The 21,164-nt window shown below is 44.6% G+C and overlaps 1 protein-coding gene across 50 annotated transcripts in view; it reads right to left on the reverse strand.

Moving 5' to 3' along the window:
- ank2b (ankyrin 2b, neuronal) overlaps nucleotides 1-21,164 on the reverse strand; it is a 181,815-nt gene continuing 160,651 nt past the window's right edge. For 45 of the 50 annotated variants that reach the window (XM_078936521.1, XM_078936557.1, XM_078936537.1 and 42 more), the window contains 10 exons: nucleotides 21,082-21,159; nucleotides 20,802-20,933; nucleotides 20,563-20,715; nucleotides 20,228-20,462; nucleotides 18,453-18,513; nucleotides 4,790-4,873; nucleotides 4,527-4,691; nucleotides 3,535-3,705; nucleotides 3,312-3,403; nucleotides 1-1,746 (listed from right to left, as the gene is read on the reverse strand). In XM_078936521.1, the coding sequence (XP_078792647.1) occupies nucleotides 1,530-1,746; nucleotides 3,312-3,403; nucleotides 3,535-3,705; nucleotides 4,527-4,691; nucleotides 4,790-4,873; nucleotides 18,453-18,513; nucleotides 20,228-20,462; nucleotides 20,563-20,715; nucleotides 20,802-20,933; nucleotides 21,082-21,159 (1,388 nt within the window). In that variant the 3' untranslated portion in view covers nucleotides 1-1,529. The remainder of the gene's footprint in view (nucleotides 1,747-3,311; nucleotides 3,404-3,534; nucleotides 3,706-4,526; nucleotides 4,692-4,789; nucleotides 4,874-18,452; nucleotides 18,514-20,227; nucleotides 20,463-20,562; nucleotides 20,716-20,801; nucleotides 20,934-21,081; nucleotides 21,160-21,164) is intronic. The other 5 variants (XM_078936559.1, XM_078936558.1, XM_078936544.1 and 2 more) reach the window with 2 other exon arrangements.

Genomic DNA, 21,164 nt, shown 5'->3' on the forward strand with positions numbered 1-21,164 from the left:
TGGATGTCACACTGGAATTTTATTCTTTTATTAAATCACACTGAACGGACACCAAACCCTTCCTCACAGCCAGCTTTCAGAAAAAACACGCTGCAACTGAGCAGGAAGACTTTACCACACAGTCAACTACCCACAATCCTCAGCTGGACTGTCCACGGGTCACCGACGGCTGGAAACAAAGGATGGATGGGAATCGTATGAGGAAGTGAAGAAGATCTGTTCAACCCAAACAAAACGTGGAAAAACAAAAATCAGAGACGGGTTATATTTGATCTCAACAAATACTGTGAGCACACGGACCGGACCGGACTGGACCGGACTGGACCAGACCAGACTAGACCAGACCAGACCGGACCGGACCGGACCACAGCTCCAACACATCACCTTCTACTACAAGTGTGGTTAAACACACAACCTAAGCAGACGCCTTTCATGGATTCAAACTCCCATAGAAACGTCTTCATGTGTGAAAAAACGACGGTGTTCAAATCCCTCACCTGCACTCAGAAGGAGGGGTGAGCTACTTCACTACAGTAAAGGTTCTTTCTGGTTCCTCAGGAGACCTAGTTGGACTTTAGTGGTTTACAAGGCAGAAAAAATGTATCACAGTCCACTTTGAAAGACAAATGTGTTCCATTTTTACAGCTACCCGGGCAGAGAACCTTCCCATGATCTCATCTCTCCAGTGGTTGCTATGGTGACCGGGGAGGAGCCCCTGATGAGTTTCTAGTTTGGTGTTTGGAAGTGATTTGAGTGTTTGTGACTTTGCTGTTGGCCTTTGAAATGTAAGTAAAGGTTTTTGTGAGCGATGCTGCCACCTAGTGGTGGTTTTTGGTAGGTATGAGCTGCCGTCCTGCTAAAGGAAGCTGCTGATGCGGGAACGCCGCTTTGGTGAAGCTCTGGACGCGCTCAGGCGGCCTCCAGCTTTTATGCGGTTCTTAAAGCATTTGCAGACACAAAGATCCAGCAGTGCGGACCTCTGGAAGGCTTCATGGACGTGCACACGCGTGGAAACTGAGGTGAAAAGGTCAGACACACCGTATTTACACATGCAGAGGCGGCAGCACCGACACAATGATGTGAAGGACACGGGTCCATCATCTACATCAAATCACACTTTCATGTCTCTGGTGGGTCTGTCGGTCTTCCTGCAGCTAGGTTGGTGCAGGAACAGCAACATCAGGTGGGCTAATAAGTTAAATGCCCCCCCCACTATCCAGTCCCAGCATTTCTCTCTATGTACAAACTTTACAAGCAAGAAGGAGCTCATGCAGAAGGCAAAGGAAGCTGCTTTTCCATGAGATTCATGTCTTTGTCCCAAACGCCAGGATCAACAGATGCTTTCTTTGGTCACCGTCCGAGCAGCTGAAGAGTCTTTGCTGAAGAATTTCTGCTTTTGTTTCTCTTTCATCCAGAAGTAAAGACAACGGTGTGGTTGTAATGATCAGTCAGACCAGAAGGGGGAGTCTTTCTGGTCTATTAGGATCAGAGGAGCCGGATTTCAGGAAAGGACCAGTAGGAGAAGCTGTTCAGTCTGTCCCCTCCTCCTCCTCCTCCTCCCGGCGCTCTTCATCGTCCTCCTGTGCGTCCTGACAGTAGCGTCGCAGCAGCGTGTTCAGGTGCTGCTGCAGGGCGTCCGGCTCCAGGGCCTCTGGGGTGTCTTCCAGGCGTTCCAGGTGCAGGTGCGTCCCGTGTGCGTCCCTCACCACCGTCCTCTTCTGGGTGTGAGACTTATGCATCCGGCTTCTGCAGGGACACAAGAACAGGACGTGTCACGTGGGACAAGAACTCTGAAACCGACATCAGAAAAACACACAACCACTTCACAGCACAACGATTGAATGAACCCTGATCTGATTGGCTGCTTGGATGCATCTACAGCAGGTCGTAGTGAGGCAGCGATTGGCTAAGGGCTCTTTCAAAAAAGAGACTCCTTTGGACAGAAGCAGAGCTGCTGACGTCTGACTGGAAGGTTGCAGGTTTGCTTCCTGCTGTGTCCATGTGTCAGAACTGTGACGTTGGGCTTCTGTCCACCATCAGTGTCAGAACTCGGCACCTTTGGGTGCACAGGCCTGTCAAAAGCCCTTCAGGCCTCCAGTTGGGGCAGAAAAGGGCAGGGAAGCGCCTGTTCCAAAGAATCTACTGTCTGTCAGTCATCTGGTGGACTCCAACCGTCTTCAGCAGCACCCCCTGACCCCCCCAGGATTTCAGCTCCCACCTCTTCCTACTTTCTCCAAACACAATTCTCCATGACGATGACATCACTACCAAAGACTTCATTTCCTGTCTGGACAGCTTTGACCCCCCCCAACCACCAAAGGACATATCTGCCCCCTCCCGTCCACTGTCAGCCGTTCATGAATATTTCATCCACTGGAAACAGAGAAGGGGCGGGGCAGGGCGACTTTGGCCCCGCCCATTTGTAGCTGGCGTGTCACAGTTCACCTCAGTTTGAATGAAGAAATACTAAAGAAAAACTTCATGACTGTCGTCCATCATGAGAAAATGTGAGAAACAGCAGAAACCCAGTTTTGATTGGAGTCACGACGGATCGGAATCGTTTTGATTCATGAAGAAAATGAGAAAGTCAAACATGACTGAAAATGGAAACAGTCAGACATGACGGGGTCGTCTCATCTATGCTCTCACTACTCTCTCTCTGTGTTTTGGACTCAGCCAGGTTCTGGTTCAGAACCTGCTGCTCGGGTTCTGGTCAGAGCGGGTGAAAGGACCCCCCCCTTCTGTCTGCCTGTGGATTCTTCTCTTGGTTTTGGAGCAGTGGTGGACCGCCGTGCCTCTCTGAGCCTGTCTCTCCGTACCCCCCCAACCCGGCGCCTCGGGTCAGCCGGTCAGCTTCTCCTGGAGGTACCAAGAGGAAGCTCAGGGGGGGGGTTTCAGTCTGTTTCTAAAAAGCTCTGCTCTGCTGCTGTTTGATGGTTTCTGACGGTCATCCTTTGACCTGTAAACATTTCCTTGTTTGGCGTTTGAAGACGTCAGATCAATGAAAAAAGCTGACGGATTGATGACATTGACAGACGCCTTGCTTCAGAGCTCCTCAGCAGCAGGCGTGTTTAAAGCCTGCGGCCTGTCGGCCATCCACGGCCTCAGGGCGTTCATGAAACGCCGTGCAGGTTCCAACGGCGGACAGAAGAAAGGCTCCAAACCGACAGCACCAAGGCCCAGAACTCCCTGAAGCTGCTAAAGACCAGCAGGAAGAAAAGCCAAGCGTTTGAGAGGAGGGGCTTCAAACTCTGGAGGAGAAAGGGAAATCAAGCCACGCCTTCAAAGCTTTTCACTCCATGCAGGCCGACCTTTTGAGCACCGAGCCGTCGCTCTGGACGCTCTCGTTCTCTAGCACATGAGGCAGAAGAACCTTCCCCAAGCCTCCAGCATAACCCAAAGCCTGCATCGGACAGAAGGAGGCAGGAGACACAGATTAGGAGGAAGAGAGGACCAGCAGCTTCACCTTTGACCTTTAGGCCTGTTCTGACCCTGAGCTTTAGGCAGCATCCGCATTCATGCAGACCCACTGACCTTCTGGAAGTCCTCTCTTGCAGAAGGAAGATCTGCAGACAGTAGGGGGTCTCCGCTCTGCTTCTCCGTCCTCTCCCCTCTCACCACCGTCGTCTTGATGACCTTGCTGACCTTTCGGCCCTGGACAGGCTCCGCCTCAAACTCCGATGCTTTGGCTGAGCCACAGGTCAGCTGGAAGACATTCAGGAACCACTTGGATCATTTGATAATCTCTTCAGTGTCGTGTAAATAGTAGAATCATAACCAACAGACAGAGTTCAGATCTGTTACAGAAACCAATAAACAGAAATGAAGAAATCCTGTTGAAACTCTTGACTCTGCAGGGTCGGAGGTTTTCATACTCGCGGTGTTGTTTGTCGGTGATCATGTTTTACCTCTACCCTTGTTTTTTTTACAGTGCATCGAGTTCTGCACCCTGATTGGCTGTAGAAGGATCAACCTTCTCTGTGCCACGTCTGCATTCAGTTCACAGATTTACATTGTCAGATCTTTGTTTCCTATCAGATTCTATCTTCTTCCTGGTTTCCCTTCAGGGTCTCCTCAGCCAATCAGCTTCCTCCGTCTGTCCTCTGCATCTTCTACCAGCAGCTACCTTCATGTCTTCCTCCTCTCCTCTTTGGTCCTCTGGTCCTCTGACAGCCTTAGACTCAGCATCCCTCACTCTGCTGTAGGATAAAGACGTTGGCCTGCTGTGGTGCAGCGGACATGCACTGGACGTGAACAAGTCCCCGGTATGAAACCAGGTTCACACACTATGTAGCATCAGATCCACTGGTGACTCAGACACTCTGTGACTGCTGCCTTCAGTATCAGGACTAGTTTGTCAAAGTCCAAACTTCTATCCTTTGTAGTCTTTGTCAGAGGACTCTGTGGGTCTTTGGGGGTGGGGTGGTGGGGTGGGGTGGGGTGGGGGGGGTTCCCTCTGCTGTGAATTTCAGGATCAACTCCAGAAAGGTTTAAGGGGTGAAAACAGACAACGGAGCAGCTTTCACCTCCTTTTGCTCTCCTTTACTGTGGATCACTGTCCTCTTCACCACCCGGGACAAAGCGTCTCCCTCCTCCATCTGCAGCGCCTCCTGCTGGGAGCCCTCCATGGTCACTTCCTGCGTCTCCAGGCCGTCCGGGGATACGTACTTACGGATCACCTTCCGTGTGATCTGACAGGAGAAAACGAAGAAGGGTTTTGTCTGGAGAGCTTCGGCCTCATGAGGAAAAACGAGGAGGGAGGGACGCCAACGTCGGCGCTGAGGCTTACCTTCTTGACGACCATGTTGCCGTGTTCGTCCGTGTACTTCTCCTCTGTGACGGTCTGTGGTGGAATGTCTGGCAGGTCATCCCCCTGAAATTCACATGGAATGAAGGATCAGACCTCTGATGTTCTCTCAAAGGACTCCGTCAGGATGAAGACCGCCTATCTGTCTTAGTGTCAAAAGCTCCGAGTGGATCTGAAGCCTGCTGGTTTGTAACAGAACCAAAGTGTTCCATCCACATGCTGCTTCCCTCTCTGTCATTTCTGTACCCGTTCTAAACTCTTTACAAAGATGAGGCTGAAGAGGCAAAAGGTAAAGACAGAAGGGAAAAGAAAGAAATGAATTGGTGGAGTTCAGAAACGGTCCTTTCTTCTTCTTAAGTGTTTAAAAATGTCCAAACTCATTTTGTCATTCCTGGTGATATTAGTGATGAGCGACTATTCTCAAAGGATGTTTGGCTGCAGTAAAACAGGTCACGTCAGAGCATCAAAGTGCAGTTTTCTAACAGACTGTCCTGCCAAAAGTCTTAGCTGGACATCCACAGACTCCTAAGAACATGTTGAACGTGACATCCACGCTGCAGGCCGAGTCACTGACGGCGGCTGACACGGCCTTCATCCTCTGCTGCAGTTTAGTCGTGCTCTTCCTCGGCCGACTGGCTCGTCCGTGTCTTCGTGGACAGTAAAAGTCATCTCTCTGTTCTCTCATGGCTTCTAATGGTCCTTAGCCGCTCAGAGTTCCTTCAGATGGGACTGAAGGCGCCAGCCTCTCAAAGCTCCCATCAAGCATTTGGGGCTCTGGAGACGCAGAAAGTTACTGACTTCTGTCAGGATTTCAACTGCTGAACCCGCCCAGTCCAGCTTTCACATAGTTATTCCACAGACACGTATGGAACATATATGACCTGCTGCACAGGCAGCATCCAACCACAACATCAGCCTGGAACACGTAAAACTCACGAGAGCAGCTTCTCCTTCTCTGTTCAGTCTGTGACCTACAGGTACGACTTGACACGCCTGTGATAGTGGACGTAATGAGAGCACAGTGGCCCAGTGGGACAGTGTCCACCCCAAGGCTGGCAGGTTTTAGACTTAACCCCATAATCATTCCGACGGGAGATGGATGAGGGAGAAAATACCTTTGGCAGTATAAACAACATTTTCCCAGAAGTGCATCTTTACTTTTTGCTCTGAGGAGGTGTGGTTAATCTGGAGGGAATCTAAGGAGCCACAAACTAAAGCATGCCAGTCACTCTGCCTCCACAGCTGGAGTTTTACCTGAATAATTACTCTGCGACGGACCACCCTGGTGGTCAGCACTTCCTCCTCTGAGCTGTCAGACAACAGCTCTTCTGCTATCTCCTGGGAGACGGCACACAACCAAGATGGGAACAAAATATTCCACATTGACCTCTGACCCACACTGAGACTCCTGCATGCAGCTTTTCTCTTGACCTCACTTTCATGTTTGAATATTTTACAAACTCATCTGCCAGTGTTTAGTGAGAAGGCATCAAAATCCAATTATACAACCTAAAGTGATGTGAGATCAAGAGAACACAAAGTAAAGGAACACAACAGTAAGAAGAACAAAGACACGCATGCTGAAATCACAGCCAGTGTGTCAAATATTTGGGGATCCTGCAATCAAAAGGGACCATTTGGTAAAAGAAGACGAGCAAAATTCTAGTACCTAAAGAGGAAATGACTGATTTATTTTTCTATCAGATAATGTCTTTTTGTTCATGTAACCCTTGGTCTATCCTAGGCACTTTACCATTGGGAGTGGGGTCATCTAGACCCACTAGACAGTGCACTGAACCTTTTTTCTGGTCTGGTTTCTTGGACTGAGGATGACTGTCTGTCTTTCATCCGGCTGGCCCTTGGATTAGTGTGGATCAACCGGATACTCAGGCTTTAAAAAATCCTCCAAGAATCAGAGAATATTTCACTCACAGCTGGGAATGACAACATGCTTGACTCAAGATTTAGTAAAGAAAACGTTGCTGTTAAAATCTTCTAGAGATATTTAGAAATCTTGTCAGTACTTTGAAACAGAGGAACTTACACAGCAGCCACAACACTACAGACTTTAGTTTTAAGCTTCCAATATTCCAGGCTTTCCTTTGAAGTTTAAGGGCTCATGCAGAAAATCAAAAACTCATCACTGTTTTGTCAAGAAAGTGTTTTTTACTTTCTCCTGTCTTGAATAGATTGACTCAATTTTTAACTGCAAACAAGGCGAGTTAGGAGCCAGAGCAGGAACAAGCTCATGCTTAACCGCTTACCCTTTCAAAGAAGTCGTCATCAGCATCATCATAAAACCCCGCCTGATCCCTAGAAGGAAGCTCCTCACACAGGGGCAGCCCCCCCTCTGTGGGAGACTCCCATGAGCCCTCTGAACCATAAAGACGTTCATCAATGGGTTTACTGCCAGAGAAGCTTTTGTAACCCTCAAACTGGGAAATAGCTTGAAAGCTTGATTTCACAGAGCTGGGATCAGGATTCTTCTTTGGTGTTGGGGATGCTGGTTCAAAGACATGATAGGCAATGGCGGGCTCCAACTTCATTTCATCTGGTTCAGAGAAATCCTGCCTGCATTCATAGAACTCCAAGTCTGAGTCAGATTGTTGAGGAGACTGAGATCTTTTCCTTTGTTCCTTCAGAGAGATTCTTGGTTGATTGGGTTCAAACTGAGGGAGTGTCGTCTCAAACTCCATTTTGAAGCCTGGAGAAAACTCTAAATCTTCAAAAGTTTCCCAATGACTCATAGTGCGTGTATCAACCTGAGCCAAATTGGAGTCTCTAAACTGTGGAGAAACTGAACTTACTTCATCCACCAAAGTTGGAATCCAGTCACAAACCTCTAGATTTTGATGTTCTGTAAATATTTCATCTAATGTTAGCAAAGACTGAGCTGATTCGGGTGAAAAAACCTTAGTTGCCTGTGCTTCCTCTAGGGACAGCCCCCACTCTGGGTATCTCAGAGCCCCCACATTTGTTGGTAAAACTGGAGTGACAGTTCGGTGAGTGCAATACAAAGCGTGGTCCAGCGGGAAGAGAACTGGTGTTGGCGTTCTAGCAGACAACAGGACGCTTTGCCAATCATCCTCTGTTTGAAAGTCTGTTTCCCCAGAAGTAGCCTGGAAGTGAAATAATCGTGTTGAGTTGATGGCAGTTATCAGAGCACTTTAGGAAGGACTACAGCATTCTTCTAGATTAGTGTCACACTAATTCCCTTTTTCGAACACCATCACACAGGTTTAGAGTCCCATGCTCAAGGTGGAGGAACATGCAAGCTTTACATGTATGTAACAGGTGTTCCATTCAGAAACAAAGAGGTGCACATCGTGTTTTAAGTCCAAAACACACATGCCAAATGAATTGTATAGTAGAAGCCATCTGGTGTATTAGTTTATCAGGACATTTCCTGGGATTTAACCATTCTGTTTTTAAGTGTTAAGTTTTACAAATCCAGTCAGTGATAGCTAAAGATTTATGCTTTCATTCTTACCATTCGAGAAGCTGGGTTTTTCTTCAGTTGTCCAAGACTGACATCTAGGATCCTCTCTTCCTTTACACAGTTATGTGGTGATGACTCTTGTTTTCTGTCCTCCTCAAAACTAGTGGTTTGAATCCTAGAGAGATCTTTGGTCTCTGCTAGTGAATAGTCCTCTGGTAAGTTTTTCAGTTGTGACTCCTTGATATGTTGCCAGTCAGAGCTAAAATATTCTCTTCTCTCATGACAGGGTACCAGACCTACTAACTTATCAGAACTATCATGGCTAAAGTCAAGATCTTGTTCAGATTCAACGCTTTCAGGACTTGGAGGTCTTGGACTATCATTGATCCAGCAATCAGTTGGGAAAGCAATGAATTTAGAATCTGATGACAGTGAAACTGATGAGGACGACATGTCATTTGAAGTTCCATCCATAAAACAAGAAGAACCCCACGTGAATGTGGGCACAGGTGAGTCTGGTAGGAGTCTTTGGAATTTAATGACAGATGATATGGATTCAGGGGAAGATGGTCTGTCAATCTCAGCAAATGTTGACATTGTGACTAAGGGCTCATCTTCTAAATCTGAACGCAGTGATTCTAGTGATGATGACAGAGGTATAGAAGAGTATTCCACTAGTTCTGGTACAAACTGAGGGACAGGAGAGTCTGGAGAGAGTGACCTGTTCTCGTTGAACTCAGACAAAGAGTTTGGAGATGATCCTCTTTCTTCATCCAGAATGATGCTTATTTCTAATGACATTGGTGTATACTCAAGCAGTGACTGAAGTGACGATGACCTCTTCCTCTCATTCAAATCTTCAGATTCAGAAAGGGCAGAGGATGTAGATGATGAAGGAAATTCAACATCACCTGATTCCAAATTCATTTTATTGTTACTTGTATCTGATTCTGGTGTGGTGGGGAAAGGTGATGTAGATCTACAAAGATGGTCAGTGGTGTTTACTGATGGGTCCACCAAAATGTTGTCAATCTCCATGTTAAGATCAAGAACTTCCAATGAGTGTATATCTTGCCTATAAAGAACTGCTTCTGAGTCTAAGTTGTCTTCAATCATTGGTGGACGTGGCTCAGGCATCTGTATACTACTGGTTACTGTGACTGTGGCAGTGTTGTCCTCTTTACGTCTTGCATTGTTATTTTGTTCATAATGTAGAACATTCCTCTGAAACTCGAGTCTGCTGTCATAGATCTGCATAATTCTGGTTTTTCTGTTGAAGGTTTCTCCTGCATACTGAGGGTCACATACTTGGGATATCAGCTTCCGAGCATCACCTGATAGAAAGTGCTCTGCGACAGTAGCCGCTGAGTCATCACCTGAGAAAGAATCATTTGGTAATGGCATAACAGTGCTATAACTTGTTTCTTTTGTCTGTGATTTGGCAGCAACTGGTTCATCACAATCTGGTGATACTGATCTCTGATCTCCACAGTAAGGAACTAAAGACTGAGATAAATCATCACAATCTGACAGCTGTATTGTGGACTCTGTGGAACTACTTTTATAGTACCTCTCGGGGGAATCAGTCTTATAGACATTCTGGACAAACCCTGGCAGCGGTGAATCTGGAGATAGGGTTGTATTTTTGCTTAAAGACGGAATTGATTCTGGAGATACTGACCTGATATTTTCAAGTACCTTTAATGTCACAGGTGACATGGTTATGCATTCTGCTATAGAATGTACAGAGAGTCGTCTTTCTTGGACTACTCTCTCTTTCAATCCATCTGATCTAGGTGAATCTGGCCTATCAGCAACACGAGATTTCAAGGACATTGAAGACCTACTTAAAGAATACTCAACATCTGATTCAAGAGATTCAATGGAAGGTGATCTATACCACAAATTTATAAAATCATGTTCAGACTCTGCTGCTATTAACCGAGGAATTGGTGAGAAAGGTAAAACGGTGTTGTATTTATCTGCATCTGCTCCTGAGTCTGGTGATGAGGGTCTGCTATCATTAAAGCCTGGTGCCAGACTAAGAACAGTGCATTCAATATCTGAACATGCTGACTCAGATGATACTGACCAACTTTCAAAAGTACTTACGGAGTTTCCAAACAGTGGTTGCACAAAGTCAGGTAAAGGAGAATCAGGGTATTGTTGGACTGAAAGGAAAGACTCAGGAGAAGAAGGTCTACTTTCAGTAAACGCGTGTGAAGCATGGCCGGTGAGTAGCAGGGCATCCACTGGTGAGCATGACCTGTGAGACCAAAGGTCACTTTCAGCACGTAACATATGTAGCCTGAAGTCGAGGACTGGAGAATCAGGAGAAAGATTCTTGAATCTAGTGTTTGAAGATAAGGAATCTGGTGATTGGGGTCTATCTTCCATCGACAATAAGAAAGATAATTCCATTTCAGAGCCTGAAAACAAAGATTCAGTTGAAGTGGACCTTGATGCAGATTGTGATAAGAAGAACTCTTGTAGACCTGCTGTGAACTGAGGTACAGGAGAGTCAGGGGAAAGAGCTCTGAGTTCGTCTTTTGTAGCAGCTGAATCAGGAGATGAAGCTCTGTTGTCAAAAAGCCATTCTAAAGACAAATCGGAATGGTCTAAATCTTCTTCAGAAAGCAGAGATTCTGGTGATGTGGATCGGACTTTTACCGGTCCTTCAAAATGTAAAGGCATGGGGTAGTAAGGAATGGGGGAGTCCAAGAACAAAGCTCTACATTCCAAACCCGACAGGCCAGATTGGCAGGATTCTGCTCTGTCCTCAAACATAAATATGTCTGAAATCAAAGGAACATGTTCTGAATCTGAAAAATCCAACTCTGGTGAGCATGACCTGTGACCACTGAGGTCACTTTCAGCAGGTAGCAAATGTGGCCTGAAGTCGAGGACTGGAGAATCAGGAGAAAGATTCCTGAATCTAGTGTTTGAAGGTAAGGAATCTGGTGATTGGGGTCGGTCTTCCATCGACAATAAGAAAGATAATTCCATTTCAGAGCCTGAAAACAAAGATTCAGTTGAAGTGGACCTTGATGCAGAGTGTGATAAGAAGGACTCTTGTAGACCTGCTGTGAACTGAGGTACAGGAGAGTCAGGGGAAAGAGCTCTGAGTTCGTCTTTTGTAGCAGCTGAATCAGGAGATGAAGCTCTGTTGTCAAAAAGCCATTCTAAAGACAAATCGGAATGGTCTAAATCTTCTTCAGAAAGCAGAGATTCTGGTGATGTGGATCGGACTTTTACCGGTCCTTCAAAATGTAAAGGCATGGGGTAGTAAGGAATGGGGGAGTCCAAGAACAAAGCTCTACATTCCAAACCCGACAGGCCAGATTGGCAGGATTCTGCTCTGTCCTCAAACATAAATATGTCTGAAATCAAAGGAACATGTTCTGAATCTGAAAAATCCAACTCTGGTGAGCATGACCTGTGACCACTGAGGTCACTTTCAGCAGGTAGCAAATGTGGCCTGAAGTCGAGGACTGGAGAATCAGGAGAAAGATTCCTGAATCTAGTGTTTGAAGGTAAGGAATCTGGTGATTGGGGTCGGTCTTCCATCGACAATAAGAAAGATAATTCCATTTCAGAGCCTGAAAACAAAGATTCAGTTGAAGTGGACCTTGATGCAGAGTGTGATAAGAAGGACTCTTGTAGACCTGCTGTGAACTGAGGTACAGGAGAGTCAGGGGAAAGAGCTCTGAGTTCGTCTTTTGTAGCAGCTGAATCAGGAGATGAAGCTCTGTTGTCAAAAAGCCATTCTAAAGACAAATCGGAATGGTCTAAATCTTCTTCAGAAAGCAGAGATTCTGGTGATGTGGATCGGACTTTTACCGGTCCTTCAAAATGTAAAGGCATGGGGTAGTAAGGAATGGGGGAGTCCAAGAACAAAGCTCTACATTCCAAACCCGACAGGCCAGATTGGCAGGATTCTGCTCTGTCCTCAAACATAAATATGTCTGAAATCAAAGGAACATGTTCTGAATCTGAAAAATCCAACTCTGGTGAGCATGACCTGTGACCACTGAGGTCACTTTCAGCAGGTAGCAAATGTGGCCTGAAGTCGAGGACTGGAGAATCAGGAGAAAGATTCCTGAATCTAGTGTTTGAAGGTAAGGAATCTGGTGATTGGGGTCGGTCTTCCATCGACAATAAGAAAGATAATTCCATTTCAGAGCCTGAAAACAAAGATTCAGTTGAAGTGGACCTTGATGCAGAGTGTGATAAGAAGGACTCTTGTAGACCTGCTGTGAACTGAGGTACAGGAGAGTCAGGGGAAAGAGCTCTGAGTTCGTCTTTTGTAGCAGCTGAATCAGGAGATGAAGCTCTGTTGTCAAAAAGCCATTCTAAAGACAAATCGGAATGGTCTAAATCTTCTTCAGAAAGCAGAGATTCTGGTGATGTGGATCGGACTTTTACCGGTCCTTCAAAATGTAAAGGCATGGGGTAGTAAGGAATGGGGGAGTCCAAGAACAAAGCTCTACATTCCAAACCCGACAGGCCAGATTGGCAGGATTCTGCTCTGTCCTCAAACATAAATATGTCTGAAATCAAAGGAACATGTTCTGAATCTGAAAAATCCAACTCTGGTGAGCATGACCTGTGACCACTGAGGTCACTTTCAGCAGGTAGCAAATGTGGCCTGAAGTCGAGGACTGGAGAATCAGGAGAAAGATTCCTGAATCTAGTGTTTGAAGGTAAGGAATCTGGTGATTGGGGTCTATCTTCCATCGACAATAAGAAAGATAATTCCATTTCAGAGCCTGAAAACAAAGATTCAGTTGAAGTGGACCTTGATGCAGAGTGTGATAAGAAGGACTCTTGTAGACCTGCTGTGAACTGAGGTACAGGAGAGTCAGGGGAAAGAGCTCTGAGTTCGTCTTTTGTAGCAGCTGAATCAGGAGATGAAGCTCTGTTGTCAAAAAGCCATTCTAAAGACAAATCGGAATGGTCTAAATCTTCTTCAGAAAGCAGAGATTCTGGTGATGTGGATCGGACTTTTACCGGTCCTTCAAAATGTAAAGGCATGGGGCAGTAAGGAATGGGGGAGTCCAAGAACAAAGCTCTACATTCCAAACCCGACAGGCCAGATTGGCAGGATTCTGCTCTGTCCTCAAACATAAATATGTCTGAAATCAAAGGAACATGTTCTGAATCTGAAAAATCCAACTCTGGTGAGCATGACCTGTGACCACTGAGGTCACTTTCAGCAGGTAGCAAATGTGGCCTGAAGTCGAGGACTGGAGAATCAGGAGAAAGATTCCTGAATCTAGTGTTTGAAGGTAAGGAATCTGGTGATTGGGGTCGGTCTTCCATCGACAATAAGAAAGATAATTCCATTTCAGAGCCTGAAAACAAAGATTCAGTTGAAGTGGACCTTGATGCAGAGTGTGATAAGAAGGACTCTTGTAGACCTGCTGTGAACTGAGGTACAGGAGAGTCAGGGGAAAGAGCTCTGAGTTCGTCTTTTGTAGCAGCTCTGTTGTCCAAAAGCAGATCCAAAGACACATCTGAAAGGTGCAAATCTGCAAGGTCTGAAATGTTAGAGGGATGATTCTTTAACAATGTCATATATTTTTGTTCTACTTTTAAATCTGACTGTGAGGAAGGAAATTGATCTTTCGAACACGTTCTTTTGGAGTCTGTTGCCACCTTACGAAATTCTGCAAAAGGAGCATCTAATGGCAGACCTTTGAATTCATTTATTAATCCTTTTGATTCAGAGTCAGCCAACAATGGTATGTCTTTCATTTCAGGTTTCAAAGAATGCAGAGTGCTTGACAACTTTCCACTGTTGGGTGAAAATTTTACTGAAGAAGCATCGTCAACATCAAATGGAACTGGTTTAGGAAAACCTGCACAAAACCCAAGAAATGAGGGAAACCGTTCAAATTCTCTGCCAATGATACAAGGGGATTTTTGTGAATTTTTTTCTTGTGCACCATAAGATGAAACAGAGTCAGGTGATTGTGGTCGGTACTCATCAAGGTCAGATGTATCTGAGTCATCCCTATATTCTATATCAGCAAAACAAGCAGACTCAGGTGAATCTCTTCTCTGATTTATTACAACATCTAATGCTGCAGGCTCTGACTCGAATCCACAGCCATCTCTAATAAATTCTGACTGAACTGGTTGGAAGTCCAGAAACGGTGAGTCTGGTGTTACTGGGCTATTTTCATCAAGAGAAATAGCTGAGCATGGTGATGCAGGTCTGTTTTCAGTGAAATTACTGAACAAGTATAATTTAGTTTTCTCATCCGACACAGTTAAGTCCTGTGAAGATGGGTTAGTCTGAGAAAAGTTGTCAGGGTCTCTGAATCTCTGGGGAATTTCCAAATCTCTGTACACGCCTTTCAAAGGCTGCAAACAAACTGAACTGTAATCCACTCTTGACAGAAGTTCTTTGGCAGATGGAGGTCTGCTCTCTAACTGAGAGGCTCCCTCTCTGTCTTCCAGTCCCGTACTCTTTAAATCTGCAGTGTCTACCCTCAGTAAGGCAGGGGGCTCTCTTTTAGAAAAATCAGAATCATTAGAGAGACACTCAGTTCTGGTTCCAACAAACTTCAAACCCCCAGTTTTACTGAAAAATGTCTCCCCAACATAGTGAGGATCCCGTATTTGAGAAATAAGTTTCCAAAGTTCAGCATCGTAAACTAGTTTATAAACTGGTACTTTTGTTACTTTTAAAGGTTGACCCTTATTGACAACATGATCAAGTTGTTTGTGTAGGCTCTCAAATACTCGTGATTCTGGTGACTCAGACCTCTGCTGAGAATCAACTGAAATGAAGTCTGATTTTGTATGATCAACATCTGTAATCCCTGATATGGACGATTGTTGCTTATTAATAGAAACAAATTCAACAAGCCCTGCACTGAAATCTGGTATTGGTGAATCAACACCGCAATCACCTTTGGAAAGCAGTGAATCAGGGGATGATGCTCTCTGCTCACTGCACACAGCTAGAGAGGAGGATGTCCAGTCTAGATCTGAGGCATATGAAACAGATGGGTTTTGTAGGTGGCCTTCCAGTTCAAAATCTGGAATGGGTGAGTCTGGTGACAGCAAGCTGTTTTCATCCCCGGAGTCAGTGGATGCAGTTTTGCTTTCAATAAACAGGGGTGCAAACAAATCGGATTTACACTCTGAAGAAACTTTCTTCGATGATGAAAACCAGTTTGATGTAGACCCTAACCCAGACTCTGGTAAATAATACTCAAAACGGGGAACTGGTGAGTCAGGAGACAGAGCCCTGTTTATGCTTACGGTCGACATGGAAGCAGGTGACGAGTCCCGGCACTCCAAATGCACAGAACCATCTAAATCAGTCTCTAGTCCTGGATCTGACGGAAAGCACTCTGGCGACACAGTTCTGAGAGGAACTGGAAGGGGCGCAGAGAGTAAAGGTATGTATTGATAAATGGGTGAATCAGCTGTTGAGGCTTGCTGACCATCTTCAACAGTACCAGACTGAGAGGAATCTAGTCTTGATTTATCTTGTGGTCTGTCTGACGTTGTCAGTCCACACTCTTCTCCAGAATCAGTTGGGAAGGATCTCTGGCTCAGTACTGTAACACTCTCTTCTGACTCACTTGCATGACATTCCTTTGGAAATGGAAGCCTGCTTGTTTTGGTTACAGTGGTTTTCGTCACATATTGAGGATCGTGAATGTGAGAGATGAATTTCCACTGATCTGCCTTCACAGCTGAACTGTGAGCTAGCGGGGAAGATTGTTGCTGTAGTTCCAAAGCTGAGGCCTTTCCAGGCAACTGCTGACCTTCATACATGTCTTTAGAAATTGGCAGTAAAAAACCAAGGTTCTCAGATACAAGCTCCGGTGATGGAGATAGAGATGGTGAATATAGATCAGATGTTTTAGTAAATATCTCTTCCTTATCATTTCTATCTGTACCTTTCTTTTTAATGTTTTCAATCCTTTGTTTTTGAGAACTGGACCTGTTTTCTTGTGATTTTCCTGCTTTTAGCAAACAATGCAAATGTTCTTTTGGCTCCTGATAACTATCAGCCGTTAGTATTTGAGACTCATTTGTATTGTCATACCTCTCAGGGTTAGCATCTTCACGTTTCAGGGAGTCTAGGTTTGCTTTCTTCACATTAGCTGTTTCAAGTTTTAGCTCCAAACTTTTAGGATGTGGTTCTTCCACAATAATCTTTGCTTGCATTTGCTTAAGTGAATAATATTTGTCAGCATGGTTCGTATCTGATGGACCAGATTCTGGCACTACTGAGTGATTGGATTGATGTGCATCCATGTCTAACTCTTTTGACTGTGGTGTCATTGGTCTGCAACTGGTCTCTGAGCCTGATAAAAGTGCACTTTCATTGAGAGAAATCCTAATCCACTCATCATCACTTTCTGATATTACCTCCACTGACACAGGAAGTATGTTTTCGGGTGTTGGACTGTAATCAAAGAGCTTGGAATCAAACAGAGGCAAATCTGTTTCAGCTGATAACCCTGAAGAAGGTGAGGAAACTCTCTCCTCAGGATCAAAAGACACTAAAGAACCTGAACTATGCTCTAGTTCTGAGCATCCAGACTCTGAAGAGCTGGATCCATTTGATGAAAATAGATGAGTTGCGTCTAGAATGATGGTACTGAATGCAGGTACAGGAGAATCGAGCAACAGTGGTTGATGCTCTTTCATTGAGAATGAGGATCCTGGAGATGTGTTCTCTTCAAAATATAAGTGTTTTGACTGAGGTGAACGAAATTTGCATGATGTAAAATGTGCAGAGGTGAACTGCGTGAACTGTGGGACAGGGGAGTCTGTCTGAAATTGGCTGGACGAATGGAGGGACTCTAAAGATTCCGATGACTTAATCTCATAGGTTTCAGGAGTCCCACACAGATCATCAGATGGTAAATAAGTTGTTTCTAAAATGACAGACTCGGGTGATAATGCTCTGTTATCTATGTCAAATGTTAACCACTGAGGTGAGACAGACCTTTCACTACTATAGTCACTGCCTGGGGATACTGGCTGTCCAAATGGCCTCTTATTGGAAATCATTGGAGTCAATGGCCTTTCCTCTGATTCCGATGTGAGGAACACAGGACTGCACATCACTGGAATAAAGGGTGGTGGGAGAGGGGACAAAGGCCTAAAATGGGGTACTGGAGAATCAGGTGCCAGAAGACTCAGCTCATTGACTGATGAAACGGACTCGGGCGAAGAGGCTCTGGCCTCCATTAAGAAAACATCTGCATTTGGCAAACATTCAAGTGAAGCAGTGTTATCTTCACACGCTTCAGGCATGCTCTTAGATCTCTTTTCGAGTTGCTCTTTCTTCTTTAAGTGTTCGGCACTAGCTTGCATATCATCAATAGAATCAGACTCTTTGTGCTGTGTGTTTGAACCATATGGCTTTTGAATAGATCCCACAGTAGTGGCCAATTCCATTTCATGAGATAAACAAGTTGTAATGTCAGGTATGGCACTGGATGAATTGAGCACTGTTGACATCTTCTGGAATTGATCAACACCAGGAATGGATTTTGCATTCAGATCAGCTGACATTGAGTCCTGGCAAACATCTGTAACATCTCCAGTTGTTTTCTTGTCATGAAGTAGTCCCTTACTCACTACCAACTGATCCTCACCATCTGGAGCTACTATCTCAAAACGGGATCCATACAGGACTTCATACAGTCGGCGTGACACTTCATCCAAGTGAGTTTGTTTTTCAGATCTGTGTTCCAGACTTGGACCCGATGAGATAGACTCAAGAAAGTCTTTGTTTGAAGGCTGCTGTGGGAGAGAAGATTTTTCTGAGACTTCCTCAATTTCTGTCAGCTCTGTGGACAGTTTGTCAAAGTCTTGTTCAGCTTGCTCACACTCATCCAGGCTTTCCCCAAAATCAGTCAAGGATAAAGGGCGGCTTTCACATACACCTGTTTGACAGTTATTAGACGTCTCTCGTAAAGGTGGTTGGGATAGAAAGTCCCTGTTGTCTCCAAAATGAGTAGTACGTAGACACTCCAGGCTCCAGTCCTCACCACCATCAGCCCCTTCACATTCAAAAGTCCCTTCATTATTACGTGGTTCATGGGTCACGCTTAGAGGTGGAGGAACCTGGGCACACAACTTGGGTGCCCCTTTGTATACAGGGTCAATCAAATGAGATCGAAGATTGTAAGGAGAGGTTCTGTACAGCGTGAAAAAAGGACTTACTTGTCTATAGATACCAGAGTGTACTAAGTCTTTTTCTTCCTCGCATATTCCTTGTAATGATCTGTAGAAAAAAAATTCCAATAATTAGCCATGTCATTAATGATTTGGTCAGATTTAAATACATAGGGTTAGTAGGGTTGTAGGGTGAGACAGTGTGTTAAAAGATCTCCTTTTTTAAACTCCTGGTAGAAATGACAATAATACAAATGATAACAATGCTTAGGTCATAATCTGTGTACAATGTTCCCTCATTCATCACAGGAGACAAATTCTAAAAAAAACTACAATTGGTAAAATCCATAAAGAAGTCAAGTTTATTTTTTACAATATTCTTGATGTTTTAAGGCTGCACTTTTCTCAGACAGACATGAACATTTGGCATTTCAAGTTAATTATGGAGTTATGTAACTAATTAATTTTTATCCCTGCTACAAAGGCCTTATAGTATCTTAGTATAAGTTATGGTCACAGTTTATTGATCAACCTCAAGTGGCTCTTCATTTTAGTTTTGCTCGAGGGTATGGGAGCACTCCACAAGTGTTCTTTGTTTGTGTCAAGGGTGGGGTGCCGAGAAACAGTGACATTCGAGACCCTGATTGATTAAGGAGTCAAGTGGGTGGGGGCATGCTGACGCTTTCTCCATGCTGGATTAAAACAACAGGAAGTAGCACTTTAGCAGAGATGGTGAAACTGGAAGCTAGCATGTTCTTTCAGGCTGGACATAAGAAAAGAAAATGTTTACACCAAATTGATGTCATGTCCCTTTACAAAGAAATGATCTACGTCTGACTCAAGCTATTCAAATCTAATGAAGCACCGAGCATCCAAAACTTTTTTTTCTTCTCACAAGCACCCAGTCCCAAACCTGCAGCAGCTAGCGTGAGTGAAAAAGTGAAAAAGCAACACAACCAAAACAAGCACAAAGCGGTTTAAAATACCAGAAATAAGTAACTTACACAGAGCTGACCACAAGTATCGTTAAGTGTATTGTGGAAATCAGGCTTCTGCTGTTGAGTCAGTCATTCAGAGCTCCTTTATCAAAGACCCAGCCTGAGCCGGACTTTACCCTCCGTATTTATATGTTGCTTGTTGCAGTGTTTTGTGGGATAATTTTGATCAATAAATATTTAAATGTCAGCACTTTAATCCTCTTTCTTTATTATAGTTAAACAACCTAATTATACCAGCATCCTAGCTTTTCTCTTATTTGCAGGTTATTTTTTGTTTCCTCTGATACTTTTTTGCTGCGATGGAGGGTCTCAGCCACCTTAATTTACTCCTGTAGTGCAAGATTGTGGCATTTAACCGGAATTTACTTTGAGCGATTTGAGAATGCCATCACAGAGCAAACTGTCCAGAAAAGTATCTTTTAAACACTGCTGATGATGAAAACGTAACTATCACCTGCCTCAGTTGGGTAGACGAACACACCACGTCTTCCTCTACCTTTCATGCATCGGTGTGTTTGCAGACGCAGCGTCTGGGTAAAATGCTAAACATAAATGGCAGGGACAATCATGCCGCTTAAGAAGAATGAGTGCCACTCAGAAGTTCATCTCAGTTAAACTAAAACCAGCCAACATTAGTATGAACTAGACTGTGTGACTGCGGATGCGACTGATGGCTGATCACTGATAAGTATAAACCACTAGTACTTGAATGCTTTAGATTGTTTTAAATATTTGTGGCATTGGTCCATGCAGTACAACAGATGTTTATCAACAAAAAATGGAATGATCCATGGAGGACACGTTTGGTTGTTTTCGGATACTTACTGAGTTGCTTCTATCTCCTTTTCTAGTTTCTCTTTCTGTGCGTTTCTTAGAAGGTTTGCTGCCATGGCACTTGCGTCTGACCTTCCTGTTGTCTCATGAAGGGATGTCAAACTGGAGCACAGATCCTCGGCTGAAACCACCGGTACCTGTTGCCCTGAAACTGGACTCCTACTAGCAGTTTCTTTATGTCTCCTTGGCCGTGGACTATCAATGTCTTCATGAAGAGCAGAGAAACCTGGGCTCACATAAAGAGTATCAAGCGTTAATGAAGATTCCAAAGAAACATGTACATTAACTTGATTGTCCCTGCATCAGATAATTATAACTTTACACACCTTCACTATGGTCTAGAGCTATAGTTTGCTCAATTTCTGCATAGGTATGTGACGATGTATCTTCTTGAGTGGATCTGTTTAAACCAGTTTCAATCAGATGAACGATGTCCATTCGGTTGATCTTGGTCAGTTGCTTGACAAGGGTTGCTTCTGCTGTAACAGAACAAAAAGAACTTACATTGACCAATACTCTTCTTTGTTAATTTGAAGATGTGTCTGTCTTCAACATCCTAATCGACCTGTGGCGTGCTGCGCTTCCCGCTGTGCCCACTGGTTTAGAAGGGCGTGGCTTTGGTCTAGTAAAGAGTTTGGGTTTTCATTTCTTATCGTGTTGATTTTCTCCTCGCTGAACCCCAGATCTCGGGCTAGTTCTGTAGACAAAAGGGTAAAAAAGAATGTATGAAAACAATTTAGACAGGCTTACAGTGTAATTTAAATGTGATCCTTCCTGAGAGCCTGAAAAAAAGTGTCAGAGGAAATGTATACTTAAAGCCTGACTCCTCAGAAATTGTAATTCACCTGTCCAGCTGAAGCCGAGGTGATCAGCTATAACGGCCAATCGTTGCTCTCGTTTCTCTGCTTCTTCCTGTGGATCTACTGCA

The sequence above is a fragment of the Oryzias latipes genome, chromosome 18, assembly GCF_053564925.1.
Source record: "Oryzias latipes strain Hd-rR chromosome 18, Olatipes_Hd-rR_3.1".
Lineage (NCBI taxonomy): Eukaryota > Metazoa > Chordata > Actinopteri > Beloniformes > Adrianichthyidae > Oryzias > Oryzias latipes.